Here is a 24850-nt window from a genome sequence, read left to right as displayed (position 1 = left end):
TCATATAATTACTCTATATTTGACGCACAAAATTCACCTTCATCTTGGAGTTCTATAAACTAATGAAAACGTTTTCTAACATAAAGTAATTTTCATGGAATGTGGATTAGTATTTTATTAGGAGGACAGTGAAATGTACCTATTAGTAATATTAAGATGGTTTTTCTCACATTATAAATCGTATTGATTTTTCTCCATAAAATGGAATTGCTGTTAATTTCAGTTACGGGTCCTATATCGAGACCAGTGGTACAACCCGAGATTGAGCGCCTTACAAACGGCAGAAATCAGTTGGTGTTCTATTGCGACTTTCAGCCGTCATCAGATCCCACAGTGCTATATACAGTGATGTGGTACAGGGACCGGATAAATAAAGAGTCTCAACTAAGATCCTCCAGACAGCTCCAGTATACCTCCAGGAAGAATTTTAGATCATTTACACTCCTGGCTGAAACAAACATAGCACTAGGAATAACGGTAATAAATCTGGTAATCGTGAACATTATCTCGGAGACTTACTTTATGACATCAGTTCATGAATATAATTTAAATCTTAATATATTAGAACTAATATCCGAATTTTTTCTCGATTAAGTCTTGAAGATTAAATGCAAATTGCGTTCCACGAGCAATAATGAGAGCGATGTTAAACTTTGAAAAGGCGATACCTAATTTAATGTTTAACATCAAAATTATACTATAATCGAAACATAGCGCATGGTTAAGAACCTCCACCATGTCGTCTCAGATTTATACCTAATTAAAATAAACATGAAATTGCATGATACCCTTTTTATCTGCCTGATATAATTTGTAACTCTTTATCATGCCCAAAAAAGCAAAATATGCTAATGATTTCTGTCTTGCAGTGTTTTTAGACATGAAAGTGCGGCTTCTCTGCTGTTCAACTCAACAGTTATTTAACGTTGCGCCTTGAATTAAATTTGTTTAGTTGTGTCTAAATGATCTTCACAGATTAGAGACAGACCGGGTTTATTGTGAGAAATAATTTGGAGATCCATTAAATAATTATCATTTCAGCTCTTATGTACGGTCTCGGCAAAGAAACTTAACATCACTGTGCCAAGTGAACCTTACTTCGCTGGAATTAAGGTAATGCTATTTGTTGCATCATTTGCACATTTACTTGTCTTTATTTTAGTTACTCTTTTATTGTAACAGGTAACACGCGAGACACTGTTGAGGGCACATGCAAGACAAAAGAACATATGACAGAGACAAAAAGAAACATTAAGCAAATTAATTTAGCAAACTTGTTCAATATGTGAAATGACCACCTGAGAATGACCTACTATATGCAAACCTGTTACAAGAGTTACATCTCTTTCTCACTGGAAAGAGCCAATATAATGATATGTCATATCGACACTTTCAGAAAGTATATTGCCCCTAAATTAGGAATGGTCTATATTAGGAATTGTTTATATGTTACTGTGATAATATGATGTAACGTGTCCTCGACTTTTATAATATATTAAGTGACGGTGGAGCCTTGAAAAGACATCGTTCTTCTCAAAGATATATCTGTTGATAAAATGTTAATTACAACTCTAATTGCTCATAAACTTATTATTTTTTATGTATTCCACATATTTGCTATCAATCTACTGTTTGTAAATAGCAATAATATGTCCTACAACAACAATTCACAGATTACGCCTGATCATGCTGTCATACAAGACTCTGATGACGCCATCCTTTACATTCATTCTACTATTCCCTTCGGCTGTCTTGACCTTAACAAAGAATGCTTCTTGAATGTTAAAATGCTCTACAGAGAAACAGGGGCAGACAACTGTTTATTTCCGGCTCCTGCAGCGTTTATCTATTGTGGTGTTCGGATCAGCTCCCGAAGATGGAATGAGACATATAATTTAAGAATTGGTGTAAGACATGGTCAAGATCTGCACAGTATATCCCGAACATACCATATACAATTTAGAACTGATGAGGCGTTTGAATTTCACGAAATGTTTCGAAATTATACGATTCCTACGGATATCCAGGTAAGAGAGAATAAAGAAAAAAGTTATAATAGTCACATCATTATATCACGAAGTTTCTTTACGGAGTTACGCGTCATTTACAAAAAATGAATTATCAATAAAAGAACTAAATGTGCATATTGACACCGTGCTCCAGTAATAAGATATAAAGTAATTCACAAAACGACAGGTTACAATGATTGGATTGATGTAATCAAATGCGCACTACACACACATAATATATATATATATATATATATATATATATATATATATATATATATATATATATATATATATATATATATATATATATATAACATGGCATTTAAGGTGTTGGTATACAGTAAATGGATATACCAATACTGTTTGTATATAAAGTGTGATCCACCCATGGCGCAATAATTCGAATATATAACTTTTCTTTCAACTGCAGGCCTATAGATCAATAATGAATTTCTACTCATTCATTAATCATAAATGACATATGATAATAACGATAAAAAGTATTAATAGTCCCTGTTTTCTAAAAGAAATTAAAATGGTACATAGTTTCATCGGAATCCTTTTTCCATTCCCCTCTCTCCTCTCGTGCGTAAGAGACAAAATAAGCAAAAATCTGGAGTGAGAGAGAAAAACATATTGCGCTGGACGAAACGTTAAAACTGAACTTGTACCAAGTAACCTACAGTAATCTGTTTCGTCGTAACGTTATGTTTACGCTTTCCTTGGGATCTATCTACAGTGTTCATAATATCGATGATACAAATTTGCAATAAATAGCCAGTTGACACTAGGCCTATATGTTAAATTTGTTGGTTACAATGCACACATAATGTAGTGCATTTAATGCTTTGTTGTTGTTTCTTAAACCTATTATAATGTTCTAAAAATTGATTATTAATTATTAAATATAAAAATGTCAAAATGGTCGCCTCTCTCTCTCTCTCTCTCTCTCTCTCTCTCTCTGGATTATCGTAGCTAGATACAGGCGAAAATCTTTAAAATGCGAGCGTTGGGGATTGTCGCTTGTGTAAAGTTTAGTTAAACCGTCTAAAGGAGGAGAAGGAGGAGGAGGGGAGAGAGAGAGAGACAGAGAGAGAGAGAGAGGGAGAGGGAGAGAGAGAGAGAGATAGTGAGAGAGATACAAAAAATTATAGTCATTAGAAATATTAATCAAAGCGGAATAGTGACTTAGATGAACTATCAATATCTTAAAATATTTTAATTACCTATTGTTGATTCGTCATTTCGCTTAGTTTCTATTCCACGCTTATACCCATACGCCAGTACGTGAATGCCTGACATTTCAGATTCAGTGTACAAGAAGCTAACCATGTTTGTAGTGTACTATTTTCTTCATAAAAACCATATTTCATGTTTAAAACATAAGTGTGTCTTATATTGATTTAGTAAGTGTGAATAAAAACAGAAACTCAAAAAAGGAAACAATCAGCTTATCGATTTGCATATGTGATTGTGAACAACAAGAAAAATCGTAGAACTACATTTTATAGCAGCCACACTCGCATGGATGTGAGGATTTCATTTACTTGGTCAAAACACATTTGCCCGGAGCATATCGTAACTTCATTCAAAGTGCAGTTATGTGTATTTGTATGTGATAGAAATAAAATACATGTATATTATGTACGCTGTATCAACGATATACCATTCGTTGTATAAAGTTTTCATTAAAAGGAAAATCGGCAAGACACTTTTGCTTTTCGTTAATGAATCTTTCTCAAAGGCAAATACAAAACATAGACAAGACAAACAAATGCAACACGAAATCGGTTATGTTTGCGAAACTTTACATTACTGTTTCTACAGGAATTTAACCTTTTCACTATATTATATGTCATTCAGTTTATTTCACCATGTTGCTGATACTGGAAAATATTTGTATTGACCGAAAAATTGATGAGCCATAACGACATCTGTTTTTCATGTAAATTTATTTAAGCGCAGATTATTTCCCGGATATTTCATTGTAATAGTAGTCATAGGCTATTAACCAAATTAAGAGAATTATCTAAAAGAAAAATATGTGTGCATGGTTGTCTTTTTCTAGTCATCTTGGTTTAAACAGCTTAGTTTCAATGTTTTAAGGCGTATACAGTAAGATTCCTTTTCTTTCCTGGTTTGGGGACTCCAGTTGGGGTTGTTAGCAAATTGCAATAAGTGTTATATCGCTGAAAGTGTAGACAGGGCTTCTGTACAGCTTCTTTTTCAGCCATTCAATTCTACGATAGGCCAGTGCTTTCCGATGCTTTGATCTAGTCTGGGGTTGACTGGATGGTATTGCTGAGCCCTTTGAGATGCCTCCGTAATCAGGTCTTTGTCGTAGCCTCGGTAAATTAAATGTTTATATAGCTCTTCAGGTCTTTTTAGGAATGTTTCATCGTCGGAGCACATTCTGCGTATCGTCAGTGCCTGGCTATATGAGATGTTCCTAGTGGAGTATTTTGGATGACAGATGCTTGGGAGGAGACACTGGCGTCTGTCGCTTGGTTTGGAGTAGATGTCTTTATAGAGATTGCTTTCTACCAGTCTGGCTGTTCTGTCCAGGAAGACGTGGTTTGAGTTGGAGATTTCTGCCGTGAATTTTATTCAGGGATGGAAGTTGTATGCCTCTGATATGAAATCATCCAGACTTTCTCTTTATATTTGGAAAGAATACAACTCATATGGCGAATAACAGTCCTTTCATGTGCACTGGATCCAGCAAGGGATCACGTGTGTCAGGGATTGATTATGATAATTGTAACAAACTGACAGCGGACAATGCAAAACTAGTATCTAATTAGCGTGAGAACTTTCGACTATTAGTGAGTCTTTTTCAAATGCAAATACAAAACATAGACAAGACAAACAGATAAAACACAAAAACCGTTGTGTTTGCAAACCTTTACATGGCTGTTGCTACAGTAATTAAACCTTTAAATATATTATATTAAACTAGTTTATATTTAATTTCATAAATACTCACTTCGCTTCTTTTAGTCAGTGACTCGAAAAACAGTCAAGGATAGAAAAAACGAACTTAAGGGGAATCTCAATATTTTGTCTTATATGAGCGTCAAATATAATACAAAGCGATGCATCTGACCAAACAATGTTTTATGCTCGTCGTAATAATTCCAGGTAAAGGTCAGCACAGACACTTCAAACTTAAATGGAAAAGAATGCCATGCAATATCCGACCCGCATATGCTGACCTTCGATGGACGGTATAGTAGTAGTTACTATGCTAGTAGTAGTATTAGTAGTAGTTGTTGTTAATGCTGGTATAATAGTTGTGCTGGTGATGCATGTGTAAGTGCGTTGGCAGTGGGAAGAAGGAAGAAGAATAATCGTGGAAAACTTATCCAGGAGACTCGATTGCTTAGAATTACTAACATGAGCTGGTAGTGTACACCGTTTGTTTTCAAGTAGGAAGAATATAAGGAAAATAATAAATGAATAATGTTTTTTGTTATTTTTATTTAAAAAAGAAAGAAAATCTAATTCATAAATGTGATCAAATTTTCCTCGAGATAGTCCCAAAAATTCCCGCTTTAGAAAAAATGGATTGGAAAAGGAACGCTATGAGCGATGAAGGAATGTACAGGAAAACCTGATTCAGTGATAATTTTATTCATTTGCAGTTTATATGCAGGACTACAGATCAGTACTAATACGCGTAGGTGATGTTAACCAAGAGTGCTGACCAAGGACAAGATAGGGTCAGTATTATAACCAAAGACCTGACTTCTATTGTCGATCAATGCAAAACAACTGCTCAAAATATATGCATATCTGCCATACCGAAGAATACGAAAAATGTTGAAAACTATGAGATAAAATACATAACCACATGACAAAATGGTTAAGAATAATTAGACCCTTATCCTTTGTAATTTTAATATCATTACGGACAAAAACATATACAGAACAGATCTAGATATTGTACTGAGTCTTAATTAGACAAAACATGAATATTATAACAGTTTTGTGTTAGATGTGAAAGAGTAGGAGAAATAAGTAAGAACAATGACAAGCTAACGTACTTAGAGAGGCATTGAACACATAACTGAGATTGTTGAAACTGGAACATTGTGTCATTATACCTATACTACACAAATTTAGAGACATCCAAGCACTGATATCTGCCCATTTTTAAGGGTTTCCAAGACTTCCTATGTGCTGACTGTTTTGTAGGCTAGGACAAAAATATGATATTTTCGTACAAACAATAGCATGTACCAACATAACCGGTTTCATCTTTTACTAACGTAGGAACATATGGGTACCTACCTTTCTCATTTGGCATAAAAAGAAAGGGATAACACAGAATCACGCTAGACCAATTTAATTAAACTTATTTCGGCTAGCTCAAACCAGATCGAATAAGTCATTCTCAACACATGATCAATTCATGATATTTTCAATAATTATTCAATAACGCTGATAAGACTTGTTGTTACTTATTGCAACTGCAATGCTGTTATGGGAAACATTGACATATATCATCTATATTATGTGTTTATTCTTTCTTGGTTAATAAATCAATAACAAAGTATTTTTATTGTAAAGAGAAACATAGTTATGAAAACTAACACTAAAGCATGACTTCCACTTTTTAGAGTCTAATCATAGTTACATATTTTCAATGCCATAATACCTCTTTTGTCACATTATCATCATGATCTGATATGCCCACTTCAATTCAGTTTCTTATTTCAAAATACTTAAGGATGACAACTGATAAGTAACTTTTAACAAAATATGTGCCAACGACGAATTACTTAGACGGTGTTTTACCATTCAAATTGTATGAAACATAGTCTTGTTATGGATATTGGATTTAATGTATATTTGATTTAATTTAATTGTGTGTAAGTTTCAAAATCTTTTTATTTTTAATTTCATTACATGTTAAAGTAATGTAATTTTGTTTACTATGAATTTGATATTTTCCAGAAATTAGTTTGACCTGACTGTTAATTGTAAACACCGAACATTCTATCTTACGATGACCTAGTTCCTGAACTTGGTTGAGAATCAAGTAAACATCTTCTATTTTTAATCCCTTCCTAATGTGTGATTAATACTATTGAAATCGAGGCTGACTGGGACTACGTAACTTTAGACGTAAATACTTCTACGCTGTTCTCGAAATTCGTGAGAGTTGACCCTCACTGGAGAATCTGTTTTGCGTCTCACGTTACTGTATAACCTTTGTCTATAGAGAAATTAGTCACTCGGGCTTCTAAACAGTGGGACGTAAGGTGTTCGTTTTGTTGTGACCAGTTAGGAGCTTAATTTGAATTTTTATTCAAATTATTTGGATTCTTAAAGATTAATTCGTTTTCTCTGAACATATTTTAGTGCTCATACAGAGTTCTTTGACAAATATATTTCTTTAAACTTTATTCGGAAATTCAAACACCGGAATATAGTTTGTGAATCAGCAAAGAACTTTAGACACATCTGTACTATAAAGGATATAGCATACGTCATCGTCCTCTGTTTTGGCTCTTTCGTCAGGTCTCGAACTGGAATTCATTAGAACTTTTCATTGCTAGGACTTCTAAAATTTAATTCGTGGATTATTCTTGAATTATTTTTGGATTTGATTCTTAAAACGTAGGTTCTTATTTTTTCATTTTTACAGTGTTTTTCTAGAGAAAGAAATTATTTGTGAAATTTTTCAAAACTTGTTGTTTTCACTCTTTCTTTTGTAACTGTGTAGTAGATCCTAAACACGTACATAACATAAGAGCATATAGTTACTGGATAGTAAACCGAGAGGGGAGATACAGAGGCTGAGTGGGTAAGGTTTTGACCTAGGATTGATTTAATTTCAAATGCAGAAATACACTATCTCAAACACTAGACATAATTCAATTAGTGTTCAGAGAAGATGACTTAATCTTGAATTAAGATCAAAATTCTCCTTAAGAACCATTGTGTCTTGGGCAATAAACCTGAGACAGGTTTGACATTTAGTGAAATTAACCGAGACCGTAATGGCATGTCCTTTGATATTCTCTGCAGACTGTTGTCAATGCATTCACATCCCAACAGTTCTCTACATGTAGAAGCAGATATGAAAAAAGGCAATGAAAAGTTGAAAATCAATAGATGGATATGGTTCCATCATGTTAGCAAAGCAAATACCTATATGATCACTTTAAGGTTCTGGAGTAAAGTATAGAGTTTTCCGATTTACAAATCCTCTTTAGAGCATTCTTCTTTGGATACATGCACTATAATATAGTATTAACAAATAGCAAAACGTCTACATTCATAGTCACATGGTATCATGATGCAAGTAACTATTCCTTTAAAAATGAACCATTCATCGAACACTACTATATACAAAGTCAATGGAACCTTCATGTTATATCCCTTGAAGAAATCCATATGTAGCCATAAGAGATGTATGAGCGAAACATACAATAAACATTCTGGAGAGTATTTAAAATATTTTGTCACTATGAAGTGTGCTATCTAAATTTTTCTGTAAATGTTTTCATGGATATGTATGGCCTAGAAAATAGGCAAATGATTGTGCTGGTTGATTTGAAATAAAACATGCCCTGAAACACATACAAACGATAAATTATGTTAAAATATATACTTAATATCTATTTAATATCTCGTCTTTCTCTAAGTATGTCTGATGTGCAATACCATTTATATTTCGATACAAAGAAAAAGACTTCCTGTGAGAAGCAAAGTGTCGAACTAGATGTTTTAGGTTGTATGTTGACTAGATTTGATGTTAAAATAGGTCGTTCGCGTGAAGTGAATTAGGGGCGTTTACCTACATTTAGAAACGCTGATCTGGACATTTTCTGAGTTACAGATGCTGTGTAGAATAGTATATATGTGACATTTCATGTCAAAGTTAAGCAGGCGATATACTTTAATGCTAGGTTGGATACATCTAAGCATTCTGAAAGATGATATACCTCGCACCAGTATGAACTTTGCTCTAAATTTCATTAAATGCAATCATCAGTGAAAAGCAGCACAACAAAGGAAAAAGGAGGCTTAGGTATTAAAGGTCATAGGAATAAAAGCTTATTACTAGCTATTTTAATTAAAACCTCGATGAAACAGCACAGCCATCATCAATGCTACCAAAAACTGCCAAAATAACAGCAATAAAATTAACAACAAATTTAGTAGCAGTGTTACCAGCAGCAGCAGCTAAAATATTTTCGGTGTACATCTTTTGAGTATTAAACCAATAAAATATTGATTCTTATTTCTTCATTGGCCTCTATAAGGAACATTTTATCAATCGATTACGGTACTTAATTGTATAACATATATGTAACCGAATAGTTTGCTACCATGATATAATTCAATAAACAAAATCAGTTAACAAATACTTCAGTGATGATAAAGTTGATAAGTCCCTATTAAACTTTGTTGCAAATTCATTTAAGCTCTTCTTCTACATGCGTATATATCATACAATTACACCAATTTGAATATGATATGTTCAAAACGTGATAAAATCACCAGGTTCATTTACCTTTAGCGTTGTTCTTTGTGCAAAATTAAAATACATGACATCGCTACCAAATAGTCGATAAAGCTACCACATGGCCCCAGGCATTCAACATCTGCAGGGACGATGGTGGCATGTTGATCGTCATATAATCTGCAGAAGAGCACCAATTTATACACGCTATCACGATATTTTATCCCCAATATTACTTCCGTAGCACGTTTCTTAAAGTACTCTATTAGGCGATATTTTCTATCACAGTGCCTTTTCTTCCATTTTTCGTTACGATTGGGATGTGACTTTTTTATCAGTGGAATTTTATCAATGGGTATATCTTTGTAAAAACAATATGTATCAAAATTGAATGCTACATTCTTGATCAACTATTTCTGCAGTAACACCATGAATTCTCTTTGACAGTTACTACGAGAATCAGAACAATGGAACGTACATACTTTACAAGCATGCAAGGAAGCCTGTCCAGGTATGATTTTTATTAACATTTTATTTTTATATATCTGCCTGTCTGTATTGAAGTCAAATTTGTCACAAGTACGTCATGATGCTGCATATTTATGAATCCGAGTTATTGACCGCTGGAAACTCATGCCAATGCCCAAAAAATGCTAATAACTGTCCTTTTGGACGATCATGTAAAACATTTATGATTTTTCTAAATATATTTATGCAAACAAATTACAAAAGGGTAATAAAATAATATAGTTTTAGAAAGATAGTATGAATACGTTCAACATTGCATGTAGACAATAAACAAATATAACGATGGACTTTATCACATATTGCAACATTTTGGGACAATTTAGTGGAAATAAAAGGGTGAAATTTTTGATAATCTTTATATAATACTTATTACAGAAGATCTTATCATATCCTCCTATACATCGCGCAAAGATTTAATTATCATGTCACAATATACCTAAACATAGTCCAAATTTTGTTATATTGTGAGTGTTACAGCTTTTATAGTTCTAAAGCGTATCATAATCTGATTTATCAAGTATATAAATGCCTAAATATTTTCTTCAAGTTAAATACTTATACTATGCCCATAAATGCAGGTTCAAATGAAGACGAACCTGTGTTATGGTGTACCACAAGGTCCCCCGTTCTGCCCATGTGGAGTAGCCATTGCAGCCGGAAGAGACGTTTTTGTTATTGATAGATGTAGCATACCTATCAAGATATATATGCCAAGATGCGATGATGAAACTCTTAAAGGGAAGGTAAAAACCGATGGCAAATCGTATCAGGTAAGAAAAAGATCAAACCTATGTACGAGTGACAGATATATCTTTCTTTAAACTATTAGCGAGTTGCGATATATCAATAAATATATAAGTATCAGGTACAGAGATATGTTACTCAAGATACGATAAATAACCACCATCTCTGTATTGAGGTTCTCAAGATACCATGTCAAACATTCAAATAATAGAAATTTAGTTTATGAAATATATATTCCAAATGTATTTAACCGCAAAAGCGAATGTAGAGCTCTATGCATCCACATTCAGACCTACTCACTGGACACTAAGAATCACTTACATGTGATACAGAACCACATCGCATGTATGGTACCTTAATATTTCAAAATGGCAATACATGTCCCTATTAGAGAATATCACATCCGATGCATGAAAGCAAATATATTCCAACCAACCCCAATTAACCGCGTGCAGCACCCGTAAGCAATTAAGCAAGCATTAACTTAAATATTTTCGGATCAGAAACATTGAACATGACATTTAGACATTGACTTCTATGAAACACATTTCATTAAGTACAAATAAATAGATAATCAGGTTTTTAGTTATTACTTTTAGCAAACTTTGTTTACAATATTTCTTTTCCGCTTTCTTATGTATGTCTTATCTTTAGTATTGCTTTGAATGTAAGGCTGTATTAATTGTCAAAATCGAAACCGTACAATATTCTTCAGATCTACCTTCCCACTGGAACTTTGGTGAAAATTAACGGCGGAGTATCCTTCAATATATATTTGTATCCATCCGTGTCAGATCGAATGGCTACGTCCGGACTCTGTGGTTTCCTAGACAACGACAAACATAACGACTTTACGCTACGTAATGGGTCACTGGTTCCTGAAAATGAATTTGAAGCATTCAACTCTAACTGGGAGTAAGCACCCTTCTACTTTCAAATTCCTGGGTTTTGTAAGCGTTAAATACATTCCAAAAGAATCGTCAAGATTACTTCTTTAAGTCTCTTGCTAGACCAAACGAATCCAAACGCAGATTTGAACTAAGTACTCTTATTGGATGCCTGTTCTCATCCATTCTCAGCATTGCGTATTATAACCAAGTTTTGTACTCTAACGGTTATCCAGAATACAAGCCACTCTTAGTATTAAACTGAAATACAATATTCAGGGAACATCTCGACAAAAGATAAAGCAATACATCGAAAATCAAGTTTATCTTTGAAATCAGTCAGTAAATATCACATACAGTAAATGGCAGTATCCAACAGTATATGCAAAACATATAACGTTTGGAAAATATCAGGTTTTGAGAGCTAATGCTTTATAAAATTCATATAATCGCTACTTAGTTTCAAAAATTCACATTCTTTCCTCACAGAGTTAATCCAGAGGAAAACCTCTTCAATACTTCAAACTACAAGTTCCTGTCTATCTGGTCTAAGGAAGACAATATGTGTACCTGTGGTCAGTATCAAGGCGATCACATCGGTCATTTGGATAACTGCAGCCCTGATTCTCGTAAATTCTGTCACGACAACAGCCTGAATGACAGTTTGGCAGCAAAATGTAACAGGCTTCTCAGCAACGACCCAGGTGTGGATGTGGACGTAGACCAAAGTGAGCATAACATCAGCATCAGTGAAAATAATAGCATGAAGGTAATATTACTTGCAAATGATTAATGACTCAAGTGTTTCAAAAGATGTTTATATAAACAATCCATACTTAACACTGATCGCATTTTACAAAGAAAAAAGGTTTCAACAATATTGGTCAACAATTGGGGCTTCCATGAAACATTTTACGCATTGGAATCTCCTTAGCTAACTCGTTTTGTATACGACCAGACATAGTACCTGACACATTGTTAGTTCCACATTTATTTCATCGACTGTAAATGGGTGTTTAGTTGCGTGAAAATCTGTGCACCATGATATCAGCAAAGTTGTTTTAGGTTTTGTCGCTTTATTCCATAGGTGCAAATTGAACCTAACCAAATATAACTTCTGAATAACACGTTATGCATGGTATTCAAGCTCTTTCGGTCGGTGTCGGAACTTGAACTTTCTTTGATACAATATAATTTGATCGAAACTAATGTTTTCTATTACGCCACTAGGGTACAGCATCGAATATAAAGACAAAAGCCTTGTTATACAATGCTATAGTCAATGTCCATCAAACATTGTTTCCCTAGGAAAACCATGCGATGATGAATTATACGGAGAACAGCGCGAGCGTTGAATGCTGGTCATTTCTGAACAGTTCGAAGCTCTTTCAAAAATGCTCTGAAATACCAGATATAGACCCGTCGTCCTTTGCCACCACGTGCGCTAAAGATGCTATTGTAAGTAATTTTATTTCGCATTCTGATAAAAAATAAACTTGGGAATAATTGGATTTTATAATGCTTTAAATGAAATTTAGTCATGGTCAATGTAATTATCAACGGAAACAGTTTTTATATATTTTAGTGTTTAGTGTCATGCAAAATAATTATTGTCATTCGATTCACATTCTCGTCTTGGTGTGTATCTTAAAAGCTTAAATCCTTTAAAAGCTTAAAATCCTTTAATATTATAACTTCATGTTATCATGTAATCGTCTCAGATAAGGACCCTGATTTGATGTAGATTCCCCTGTTTGTTCAACGAACTTTGCTTTTGGAAACAAGAATTAAACTATTTCCAAATATTTCATGTATTCAGGTGCTTATCCTTGGTTGTTCGGTCGAGGCTGATGAAGTAAATTTCCATGACTTTCTTCGTGTTAACAACTGGTTCCCAGTTCGAATTATGCTTCGCCGATCTTTTTTTAATTGTACATAATTCTAAAGCACAACATTTTCCTTTCGCCCTCCCTTCCAATAAAACCACGATACAATGCAAAGTGGTGTTTTATTGGTATGAAGTACATAAAGCGTATATTGCTGTTGTAAGATTAAGTAAGCACACGCGCTTTCTCTATTTTTTCAGATCACGTCCACGATGAACTGGGCGTCAACTCACCTTGACAGTGCTCAAAAAAGCTGTTTGTACCAGGTCATAGTAAATCAGCCACTTCCAAAAGAACTACGGGAAGAATTTGGTGTTATTCTAAATCAAAACACCATTGTGACAGTCAGTAACCAAACCAGGCAAGGAACAGATATATACACCGCTGAATTTAAACAGAAAGTCGAAGAATTGGCGTGTCCCATGGACTGCAGCGGTCATGGGAATTGTAGTAAAGGTACAACGTGGTTAAGGTTGAACGTATTGCCCCTGTGCACTCCTTGTTTGCGATGTTTAAACTTAACTTGTTGTAGTAAATCAAGACAAATTAAACTATTGTGTATTAGGCATAAATTCCTCAACAATTTTTCTTCCGAGGTAACCCTCTTTAAATTATGTTAATGTCTACGTTTCTCTCTAGCTAGAAACCCTTTTATTGATCGATCATAACACTATAATGACGACAGAAAAATAATTGAATAGCATAATTAATTAGCGTAAAGGGAAAAGAGAGAGACGTAGGATGTAAACATGATCGATAGCAATGTTCATAAAAGCACAATAATTATTTAGATAAGATGCAAATAAATATAAATTGTTCAGTTACCTCTTGTTGCTTCGTTCTTGCGCTTAGTTGCAATTCCCCACTCTTAAAATATAATTGCCAGCTTGTGAATGGCTGCATGTTCAGTTTTCATGAAGCAAACCGTGCTGTGTTTGTACTGTTCTACTTTTCACACTGAGACCATCCTACGTATTTAAGTGTTTCTTTATATTTATTTAATCAGTAAGAACGAAAATAGAAGCTCAAACTAGAAAAGGAATAATTTTTCAATTTGCAAAGATAACTGTGACGTGCAGCAAAAACTACAGAAGTACATTTTATGACGGACACACTGGACAAGGATGTGAAGAGTTCATAACTTCGTCAAAACACAGTGGCCTGTAATGAATCTTAACATGGTTTGGAAAAGCTTGTATGTGTGTTTGTGATATCAATAATAATACGTACAGTGTGTGCGCTATATCTTTGAAACACTCCTTATATTATTTTATATTTTGTTTCCTTTCAATGATACATTTATTCATTACGGGGTATATCAATGATACCGCTTACAAGGATATATATATGCATGTGTGTACGTGTATTTATGCATGCGTGTGTTACACTTTTATGGGACATTGTTTATATTTTCCAAAATTTTTAATGTTTATCCACTTATACATTATACATTGGAAGCGATTTAGCTAATGATTTAATGAATCAGTAAATGCGGATTTGTGCTTACATTTATTATGGAAAAACAGAAACAATCAAACTTGACGACAACTTGAGCAAATCTAAAATGAAACTAGATTTCCCATTTTGATCACATTATATATTCTTTAAAAATCTTCACATTTCTAAAGCAGTTTCTCGTTGGAAACGTGTCACCAAGGTTTTTAGTGTATGGAAAAACATAACGTTGCATTACGAAAGGAACTAAGACATACCAAATCATGGGAAAGCGGTAATCTTTATTGAGTCGCTTGACATAAATGGATACAATTTAATCCTCTCTTCGATAGGAAAATGCTATTGCGAAGATACGTTTGGTGATGTTGATTGCTCAGTCGACTTACGTGAGCCACCTGTGGTATACGGTATTCCTGAAAGAGGTGTCTGCGATCTACAGAAGAAAGAATGTCAAAATGTATCTGTTCTTGGGAATAACTTCGTAGAGTCAGGAAAACTCTCCTGTCGACTCTCACTTTTCAAAGTAATTACTAATATTTAAACAAATATTGTTATTTTATATTCCAGGCGTACTCAATATTTTTTTCCTAGCATCCATTTGTGTACTATTATTTTCTTCTGTTCGCAATGAATATTTACATAGGATTATTAACAATTATTACACATAAAAATTATTCACACTAGATTTACCAATAGAAAGAAGAATTTAATAGGAGCTTCGAGAATACTCTTGACGCTGCGCTTCAAATAAATTTCGTATCCAATACTGCTGAACAAAGAAATCCTTAGAATAAAGTTATAAGAATTACTGAGCGTTGCAATCACATAAATTCATAAAACTTTAATGTTTTTCAGATCAAAGTAAATGGGGCAATAATTCAAGACACTATGCCGATTATTGTAAAAGGCGATAGAATCAGTTTTGCAGAGGTATCCTGTAGTATAAAGGATGTCCGGTCCAAACGGTCGGTACAGTTCAATGATGATCTTGACACGGTTGCCATTGGATACGGGGTCGCTGTTAGTAATAATAAGAAGAATTTTAGCCAGGATACCAGCTTGCTGCTTTACGATTCGTTGTGTCTTGATTGTATGAAGGCTGGATTTAACATTGCATGCAAAATAAAGGTTAGTTCTTTACAATTTCCAATGACTAAGGTACTACATGCAACAGTTCTATCATTGAACCGTATTTTCTCATTGCTGGTTAGTGACGATCATCAATTTTAAGATGTGCATTGACCTACCGCGAATCAGTTTTCAAAATGATAAATGAATTTTACAAATTTACAAGTAGCTTGGTTAAATGTGGTGATATATGTACCCATCCTCCCGTTTTTTTTACATAGAAGTGTTCTTACATGGCAAATTTCAGATTATTGAATTCGTGTTCTGAAAAGCAGCAATACAATGTTGTAAGATTGGTAATATATATATATATATATAAACTGGCAACGAAAAATGCGACACTAGTATCTAACTAGCATGAGCGCGTTTGACTCTTTAATGGGTCCTTTTTCAAAGGCAAATGCATAACATAGACAAAACAAACACAAAAAAATAATAATAACGGATATGTTTGCAAAACTTTACATGGCATTTTCTGTAGGAATTAAACCTTGAACTTTATTATGTTGACCTAGGTCAATACAAATATATTCCAGTATCAGCATCAAGTTGAAATAAACTAGCTGAAGCATAATAAAGTTAAAGGTTAATAAATTAGAAAACTGCACTTTCAAGCGCAGGAAGTGATTTCAAATCGTCTTCGCCTAAACGAATCTTTCTTAACGGAATTCAGCCAAAATTGTAAAGGAACTAAATCAGAGGTATGTTAAGGATGTTGCTATGTCCAGATGCCGTAATCTGTAAGGAAGTCAGTCAGATCAGCGGGTTTATCTGCTCATGCAAAGTCGCGAGCAGATGGATTCATCAGGAAACTGTACGCGAACGGGTGGTTCTGTAAAGCTTTCGAAAACACTTTTTGGGTTATATAAGTGTCCAGTTACACAAGCAGACTTCCATTGAGTGATTTGAGGTCTCTCTTCAATATTTCCTATTGAAGAGTGTATTATTGTTTAGTCACGATCAAAACAGTGAATCAATATTATATCAAAGGTGACAATCACATTCAGAAATATCTTCTACTGTGTAGAGAACATATTCATCAAATATCTCCTTCACAACAGTCACAACATTCTTCCAGAACGTTGGTCATCTTCCAAGGATTGGAAAGGTTCTCAAGAACGACGAAACCACTTCGCAGTTGTACAATGGGACATATAACTGCATAAATTACCTTTATCCTCTTCGGATCAATATCAGAGAGAACACAATGAACGGTATTCGCTTTGGTCCTGAGTAGAATTATTCTTCTTTGCCAATAGCTTTATGCCCCTGTTATTTTTTCCCTATGTTGCGTCACACGTATTTATATCTGGAGTTCTCCGGTGTATTACAATTGCAGCTGCAGATAATTGTACAGAATTCGTGGGATTTTTGTATTACGACCATATGGTCTTTAGATAAGTAATAGAAAATTGTCATAAGCAACAAACTTTGTAAAATTTAACAAATCATTTATTTCCCTTGACAATAAAATGAAAATATATAAAGAGAACATATTGTATAGCGAATTAAATCACAAATACTCATGCAATTACAGTCACAGGTACTAATAATTAAAGTAGCGAATACACTTTAGTGGACATCCAAAATAAATCCAACTCGGAAGGTGTTGATGTGCATGTGTTGGCCCGTATAATGTTGATGTGCCAAAGTTCTTCTGTTGGATCATGGTAATACAATCCGAGAATTAAATCATCATTTGAAATTTTAGCGATTTAATTTAATTGTTTATAAGCTGTAAAATCTTTTTATTTTTTATTTCATTCCATGTCTAAATAATGTAGTTTTGTTTACTCGGAACTGATATTTTTTTCAGAAAATAGTTTGATCTTGCCTCTTCAGTTGTAAACACCTAAAGCTGACCTAGTTCCCGAAATTTATTTCGAAATAAACGAGAGAAGTAAACAACCTTTTTCATCCTATTCTTAGAGTAAAATGATTGGTTTTGTCAAAGTCAAACTGAGACTACCTGTTTTTATACGTAAATACTTCTCGAAGGTTCTGAAAAGTTGAACTTCATCCGGGAATTTCTTTTGCGTTTCGAGTTACTGTATAAACATTGTTTATAGAGATATATCTCAGAGGGGGCTTTTACTTTGCGCTGCAAAGTGTATCCTGTATAAGTTGGAAATACAATGTAATTTTTATTCGAATTATATGGATTCTAAGAGATAATTATTTTTCCTGGAAATATATGAGTGCTCATACAGAATTCTTGGACAAAGACATTTCATTAATTCAAACACCGGATTTCTTGTTTGTGAATAACACAGAAATGTAGACCTTACAACACCACAAAGAATATAGTAAACGACATCGCCTTCCAACTTGGATTCTGCGTCGGGACTCGAACTTGAACTCATTAGAATATTTTATTCTTACGACTTCTAAAGTTTAAATCGTGGATTATTCTTGGATTAGTTTTGGATTTGATTCTTAAAACCGTCAGTTCTTATTTTTCCAGTTCTACAGTAATTTTCCAGGGCAATAAATTATTATTTAAACTTTTCAAGGCTTGTTGTTTTCACCTTTTCTTGTGTTACTTTTTATTCAAACCTAAAATGTAACATAAGAACATAAGTTCAAGTTTCTAAGAACCTTATTTGTGAACAGCATTTTGTTATCCCAGAGAAAACTCACTTAAATTAAATAATTTGAATTAAAAAAATTCCAGCCCAAATTAATTTCTGGACACAACAACAATAATACAATTGATTCTGCTAATTTTCAAATAAATAAGATTTATATCTTAAACGAAGACGAAACAGACACCGGATAAGGCTAAAAAGTACATTGTTAATGAAAGATCTTAGTTCTCATTAGAAAGTCCATCGCCAAAAGCATAATACATTATACGACAATCATCTCCTAATGGAGCTATAAAAATATAATATCCTTGACTTCAGCTTACGATAATGATCCTCACAATGAGAGAAAAAAGGTTGTTTACGAAAATTATCACTGACTTTGGACAAGTTCAGCTACTAGATACAATGTTTCATTACCCACAGCATATAATAAAAAAAATTAAAATGTAACTAATAAAAGCTACACATTAAATATACATAATATGTGTTTGCTTTTAGTTTGTTCTGTCCTTTTGCTAGGTTGTATGAATCCGGATGAAACTTATTGTCAGGTTCGAAGAAACAATAGTTCTAACAAATGATTCTCAACTTCTCAATTACCCACCGCATACACGTAACAAAATTACATGTTGATATACTTTTATAACAAAATATATTTTTGATCACAACTTTTAACTTTTTATTCAAATTTGTTTGAATATCTTTTTCACATATTTTAGGATAATTCATTTAATTGTGCGAAAACTGATTCGTCTTCCCGCCGTCCTACATCAATACTTATTGGGTATTTTCCTGATGTGCATGAATTCGCAGGGAGTGGGAGGGGGATGGGGTTATAAATGTATAGATATATGTGGCATCTGGCAGCAATCATCAGCTGTAGGCAACTATTTTGGACGACTAGTGACCAATTAAATTTTCCTCCATGTTAATAAACATGTATGTTTGCAAAGTGAACTGGTGTATCCAATGTACAACGTGCATGACTGGTGTATTTTATTAATCGTATGTTTACATTCAATATATTTAAAATCATTGATCCTTGCAAACACAGCGAGTTTTGTGAAAATAAGAATTCAAATTTGCTTAATAAACATCTACACGATCATAAAATATGGCGGCATTCTATCATTTTCTTTTCGAAGTTGAATCCTTTGACTTAACAAAATTGGTTGCTTGGAGTATTAAGCAAAACGGGACGCGATATCATCGATAACAGTAGCTTCTTGTCATAGATATATTTTGGCATCGACCGTTTCGGATATGTTATTTTCTTCTTAGAGCCAGCCTTTCTTTTGACAAAACCATTTGATATTCTACATCATGTGTACCTGGCACACCATTCCCAAATTATCCTCAACGTATTATTATAAAGTTGAGAATTGCAGTCCACTAGGGAAATACTTTTTACTTGAATAAGACAAGAAATGCCTTCAAATACCCGTAACTAAACAATGTAATCTATTCAAGAGGACGGTGTCTTCTCCTACTACAGAACGAAAACGAAAATATTTTATTTTAAGGTGACATTGTTTAATTTGCAGGACGGATTTGACCTTGAAAATAGAAAATGCATTAAGAAAGTCATTCCAAGTACACCGACAGGTTTAGGTAAGTCAGGTTTAGTTGAAATCAGACTGTCGTAAAGTATTGTCTTACACCTTGGTAAAACAGTATGATATTTTCCCCATTCCACTGATAGCACTACGTAAATGTTGTAACTTTTGTCGATACTTGCCCTTCAGTAATAGTCTTGACCTGCCATATGTTGTGTCCTTAACTGAATTTTAATGCTTATATTATCCCATTGCGCGAAACTATTAAAATTGCAATGCAAAGTGTTCAATTATATTTAATGTGTTCATCGTTGAAAGATGTTTTGAAACTCTCCATATTCTTTACGAGTTACCGTTTTTAGAATCTGTCCAAATTTATTTATTTCCGGACGTACATCCATGGTTTCGTGATCTGTAATAAATGCTACGCTTTTACTGTCAACGACTGGCATTGCTCCACTTGGTGACATCAAATTCTCAAACCTAGCGCGTGAGTTCGCGGGAAACATTGCTTGCGGAACAAGGACGGTCGCGAAGTTGGGAAATGTAAAGATAAGGCCTCGAGTCAGATGAAAAATCTATTATTCAACGTCATATCAAATGATACATACAGTGAAATTTCTTGCCCCAATTAGTCTAGCATTTAATGAAAGTTTTGTGACCAAGCGAAACAATGAATGTCGATATATTACCAGCCCCCAATAGTAATAAAGAATATGGGCCTCTATTAAAGTTGCCAATGAAACTTTGAGGATAATAGGACATTTTCTAAATTGAAATACCAGTAGTACAGCATAACTAACAATTGACATTCGATGAAATAATAGTCAACATACAGCAAGTATGGTGTCACCTCACTACTAACACGCTTTGTGGTTTTACACGGTATATTAAGAACATCAATAGAAAGTTGCACTGGTACAAAAGCATTTTAACAAAATTACAGACCTTATCGTAATTCATACTTTTCAAAGGAACTTCATTTGTCCGCACTTTTACTTATAAAGCATTATGATTCACGTGCATGCCAATGGAAAATAAAATGAAAACTAATGTCGCACCTATGGCATGTGAAGATGAATAATATGAAAATAACTTACACATATTAATTAGCTGAGTTCCATCACTACTGGTCTCTTTAAATATCCCAATCGTAATATCCGTTGTGTTGTTTCCTCCACCAACAATATTAATAAAACAGTGAAATTAATGCCAACGTGTTTGGGAATTCTTTTCTCACTGACGATATAGGGACTCTTCTCAAATGCTGAGTACAATCAAAGTTTTTGATATATTTTATCCTCTTGTCAAATACGGGAAATCTTTGTTATTCCATCTTTCAATGAGTACACTCAAAGTTTTCCCAAATATATTCTAGTAACTAGAATACTACGATTTAAAGAAACCAATTCTGCATAGTTATCAATGTTTTATTACATATGTTCACTTTCCTATAGGCTCTAATCAAGTCTTGATCATAGCTGCTGTGTTGGGATCGGTTGTGGTACTTCTTGTGGGTCTTCTTCTTGTCTACTGCGTGATACAGGGAAAGAAAAGGTAAAGTTATGAGATGTAATCTTGTGACGTTTATTGCTATTACAATTGTTATTCCAGATCCGACGCCCACAGGTATTTCTTATACAGGAGGTTTTTATAATTATTTTTGTATCGGAACCCTGCAGTTTATCTTTATGTGAACGCCGAATGTTAGGTATGAAACAATTTTTATATTTTCACACACAGATGTATATATGTATGTATGTATGTATGTATGTACACACACATACACACACACACGCACACACACATATATAAATTAAATTAATGCATTATGAATTGTTCAAAGTGAAATATGTAATGTTTGTGAGACCTTTAACCTTTATACATATCATCTCACCATCAAATTAGTTTTCTCTCATTAGTGAATTTATTATTTTTATCTTACAAAATCCTCGTAACATGTGGATTTTAGTTTCATTTAAAGAACGTGCTACTTGTAATAGATAATTCTCATGTTCTCTTTCATGATGACATTGTCTTCCTAGTCACTTCGGATCATTACTGAGCCCCTATTCCGCGAACGATTAGGGCTATCAGTATTAAAAGAGTTACCGCTTAAAAGATTTTTTTTCTCATACGTATCCCTACTCCGTTAAATGTTAACCTGGAAATCACACTTTAAACCGTTTATAACTTTAGAAAACAGTACGAGAAAGATAAAAGAGAAAAAGACTACCAAGAGTTACGGGACATGGAGAGGAAGAAGGAATATTATGGTATAGTAGAAGAGGTGTACGATCAAATTAATGACCAACATGACACATACTACACCATACATGACAATCCTTTGAGTACAACGGAGTCAACGGAAGGAAAGGAAAGATATGTGAAAATTGGGACTGCAAAAAAAGATGAAACTGATGGGTATTCTTCCTTGAGCAAAGTTCTCCAGGATGAATGTACCTCTGATGGCGTAAAACCCGACATCCCACACAGACCAAATACCCTACCAAAAGTACCGATAGTAGCAGATCCCAATCCAATATAATTATTTGTTTCCTTAATATCAAGCATACATGGTTGAATAGGTAACGGAATAAAAACAATTTTGAAAACTTTTGCAACGTCTTGCATTCACATTGGATAATGACTGCATTATTTTGTATGATTCAAGTAACATTTTGACAATCTTCAACGTTTCGTTAAAATACATACATTTTTGACCATCGTACAATGATGCAATTATGGAACAAGAAACTTTCGTTGGATTGTTTTCCAGTCTTTTATTTCCACTTCTGTAAATCAATCAGATTTACTTCCCACATCTATATTTACGTTTACATATGACCGAAATGCTAAATAATTACAGAGAGATCTCGTTGTATATCGCTGGAATATACATAAATTTTCAATGCATAACGATTTGACATTTTATTTTGTTTCTTTGTTGTTATTATTATTTCATTGTATTTTGTACTTGGAACATATCGAAGGCATCATTTGAAATATAAGACAAACCTATCGATATGAGAAATTGCAAAGGAAGAGACAAATAAAACTTACATACACAGTTTACTTTTCCACTATGATTCATGTGTAGTAAAGGTACACGCAACTCGAACTACAGATAGGTCTATAAATTTTATTCATCATTCCCCTCAAACCGACGTTGAAAGAGCCTCCATATCTACAATCGATTTTGCGGTTTATTTATTGTTTCATCAAAATTACAATGATCCAATCTGTTCGTTGCTATAAATCATTGTAAAATTTAGATATAGAAATAAAAGAACGCTTGCAAGGCAAATTGAATGTCGGACAACCGCATGGAATGTTTCAAATGTCTTGAATTAGAAGGCCGAATCAAATATTTGTTTGTAGAGATAAGAAAATAAAAACATTTGTTCAGGTTCTTCCTAAAACTATGTATTATAGTATAAAAAGGACTATTATACTGGACAGTATAGAGGGTTTCACGGTTGCGACGGAGTTACTCATAGTAGCACTTAAAATTAACTTCGCTCCAATGCGCATGCCCACAAAATATTTCCAGTTCCGGATAGTTCAGAATTTCGCACCGCTTGGTTAGGGAAACTTAACGCCAACAAAGGAAGGAATCTTAGCCGTACTACAAACCATTATGTTTAAACCAATGAATAAATTATAAATATATGTCTAACATCTTGTGCTCATCTGAAACAGCCTTCTTAAAATAAGTTAAATTCTGCTTAACTTTCCTTGCATCAAAAATGTAAGTTTAAAAGATCCAAGTATTTCACAGATTCCGTGTTATTTCTTGGGTTCGCCTTTTAAATCAATATTGATCCACGTGACCAGATGTAAAATTGCAGACAGTATGATTTAAAAAGGAGACTGTTTGTAAGAATAATAGTCTTCGTTTTCTAACAGGTCTTCCTAAGTGGAACAGTGCCTCCAGCATGCTTGTAAATCATAATGTATTCAGTTTTGATAAAGTAATGAGAAAGTATGTTTTCTCAATGATGACAAGAATATCTAATAGTAAGAACTGTATATTGAAATCTCTTTGGAACTATGACATTCATTTAAATTCTTACATTATTAGTAGATGGAACAAATTACTCTTTAAATGTGCCATTTAATTTCCTTCTTAACACTGCATGGCACGATTATTTGCTTTAAATGTATCTGTATACTTGTATGTATGATATATATGTTCTTTATGTTTAAAATGTTTTTACTTTATGAATATATTTTAATTTAGAGGTATGGACTTTGTAGTCTGAAATAAAGCATTCTTATTCTTATTATTCTTTTCAAGTCAATAATAAATGGACAATCACAAATATTCATATTTGTTGTCTTGCTCTATCAGTCACTCTTTCTATCTTAGCTCCATTATATACTGTTTTTTAACCAGAAGTATGTTTATGTAATATATGTTTGCGAATTCACGTTCCTTTAAGCATATACATACCAATGCACTAGATGAAATGAGACAGACAGACATATAGACAGACAGATCGGTGGCATGTCCAATACATGCATAGTGTGTCCAACATCGATATTTCTCCAGATTGTGTACTCTAACAATTCCAACCGTTCAAGGA

At 33.6% G+C, this 24850-nt stretch overlaps 1 protein-coding gene across 1 annotated transcript in view; it reads left to right on the top strand.

Moving 5' to 3' along the window:
• The window catches only part of LOC149771582 (von Willebrand factor D and EGF domain-containing protein-like), a 37964-nt gene extending 13452 nt beyond the window's left edge, over positions 1–24512 (top strand). The window contains exons 9-23 of the mRNA XM_089948298.1: positions 224–477; positions 1042–1113; positions 1674–2027; positions 5154–5239; positions 9937–10000; positions 10596–10787; positions 11477–11676; positions 12138–12417; positions 12957–13106; positions 13735–13990; positions 15322–15512; positions 15845–16117; positions 20250–20316; positions 21719–21818; positions 22461–24512. Of these exons, the coding sequence (XP_089804424.1) occupies positions 224–477; positions 1042–1113; positions 1674–2027; positions 5154–5239; positions 9937–10000; positions 10596–10787; positions 11477–11676; positions 12138–12417; positions 12957–13106; positions 13735–13990; positions 15322–15512; positions 15845–16117; positions 20250–20316; positions 21719–21818; positions 22461–22809 (2888 nt within the window). The 3' untranslated portion in view covers positions 22810–24512. The remainder of the gene's footprint in view (positions 1–223; positions 478–1041; positions 1114–1673; positions 2028–5153; positions 5240–9936; positions 10001–10595; positions 10788–11476; positions 11677–12137; positions 12418–12956; positions 13107–13734; positions 13991–15321; positions 15513–15844; positions 16118–20249; positions 20317–21718; positions 21819–22460) is intronic.
• The last annotated feature ends 338 nt before the right edge of the window (positions 24513–24850 follow it).

The sequence above is a fragment of the Sinohyriopsis cumingii genome, unplaced genomic scaffold (assembly GCF_028554795.1).
Source record: "Sinohyriopsis cumingii isolate HCF-2022 unplaced genomic scaffold, ASM2855479v2 utg001752l, whole genome shotgun sequence".
Lineage (NCBI taxonomy): Eukaryota > Metazoa > Mollusca > Bivalvia > Unionida > Unionidae > Sinohyriopsis > Sinohyriopsis cumingii.
This window is presented reverse-complemented; position numbering and strand designations above follow the sequence as displayed.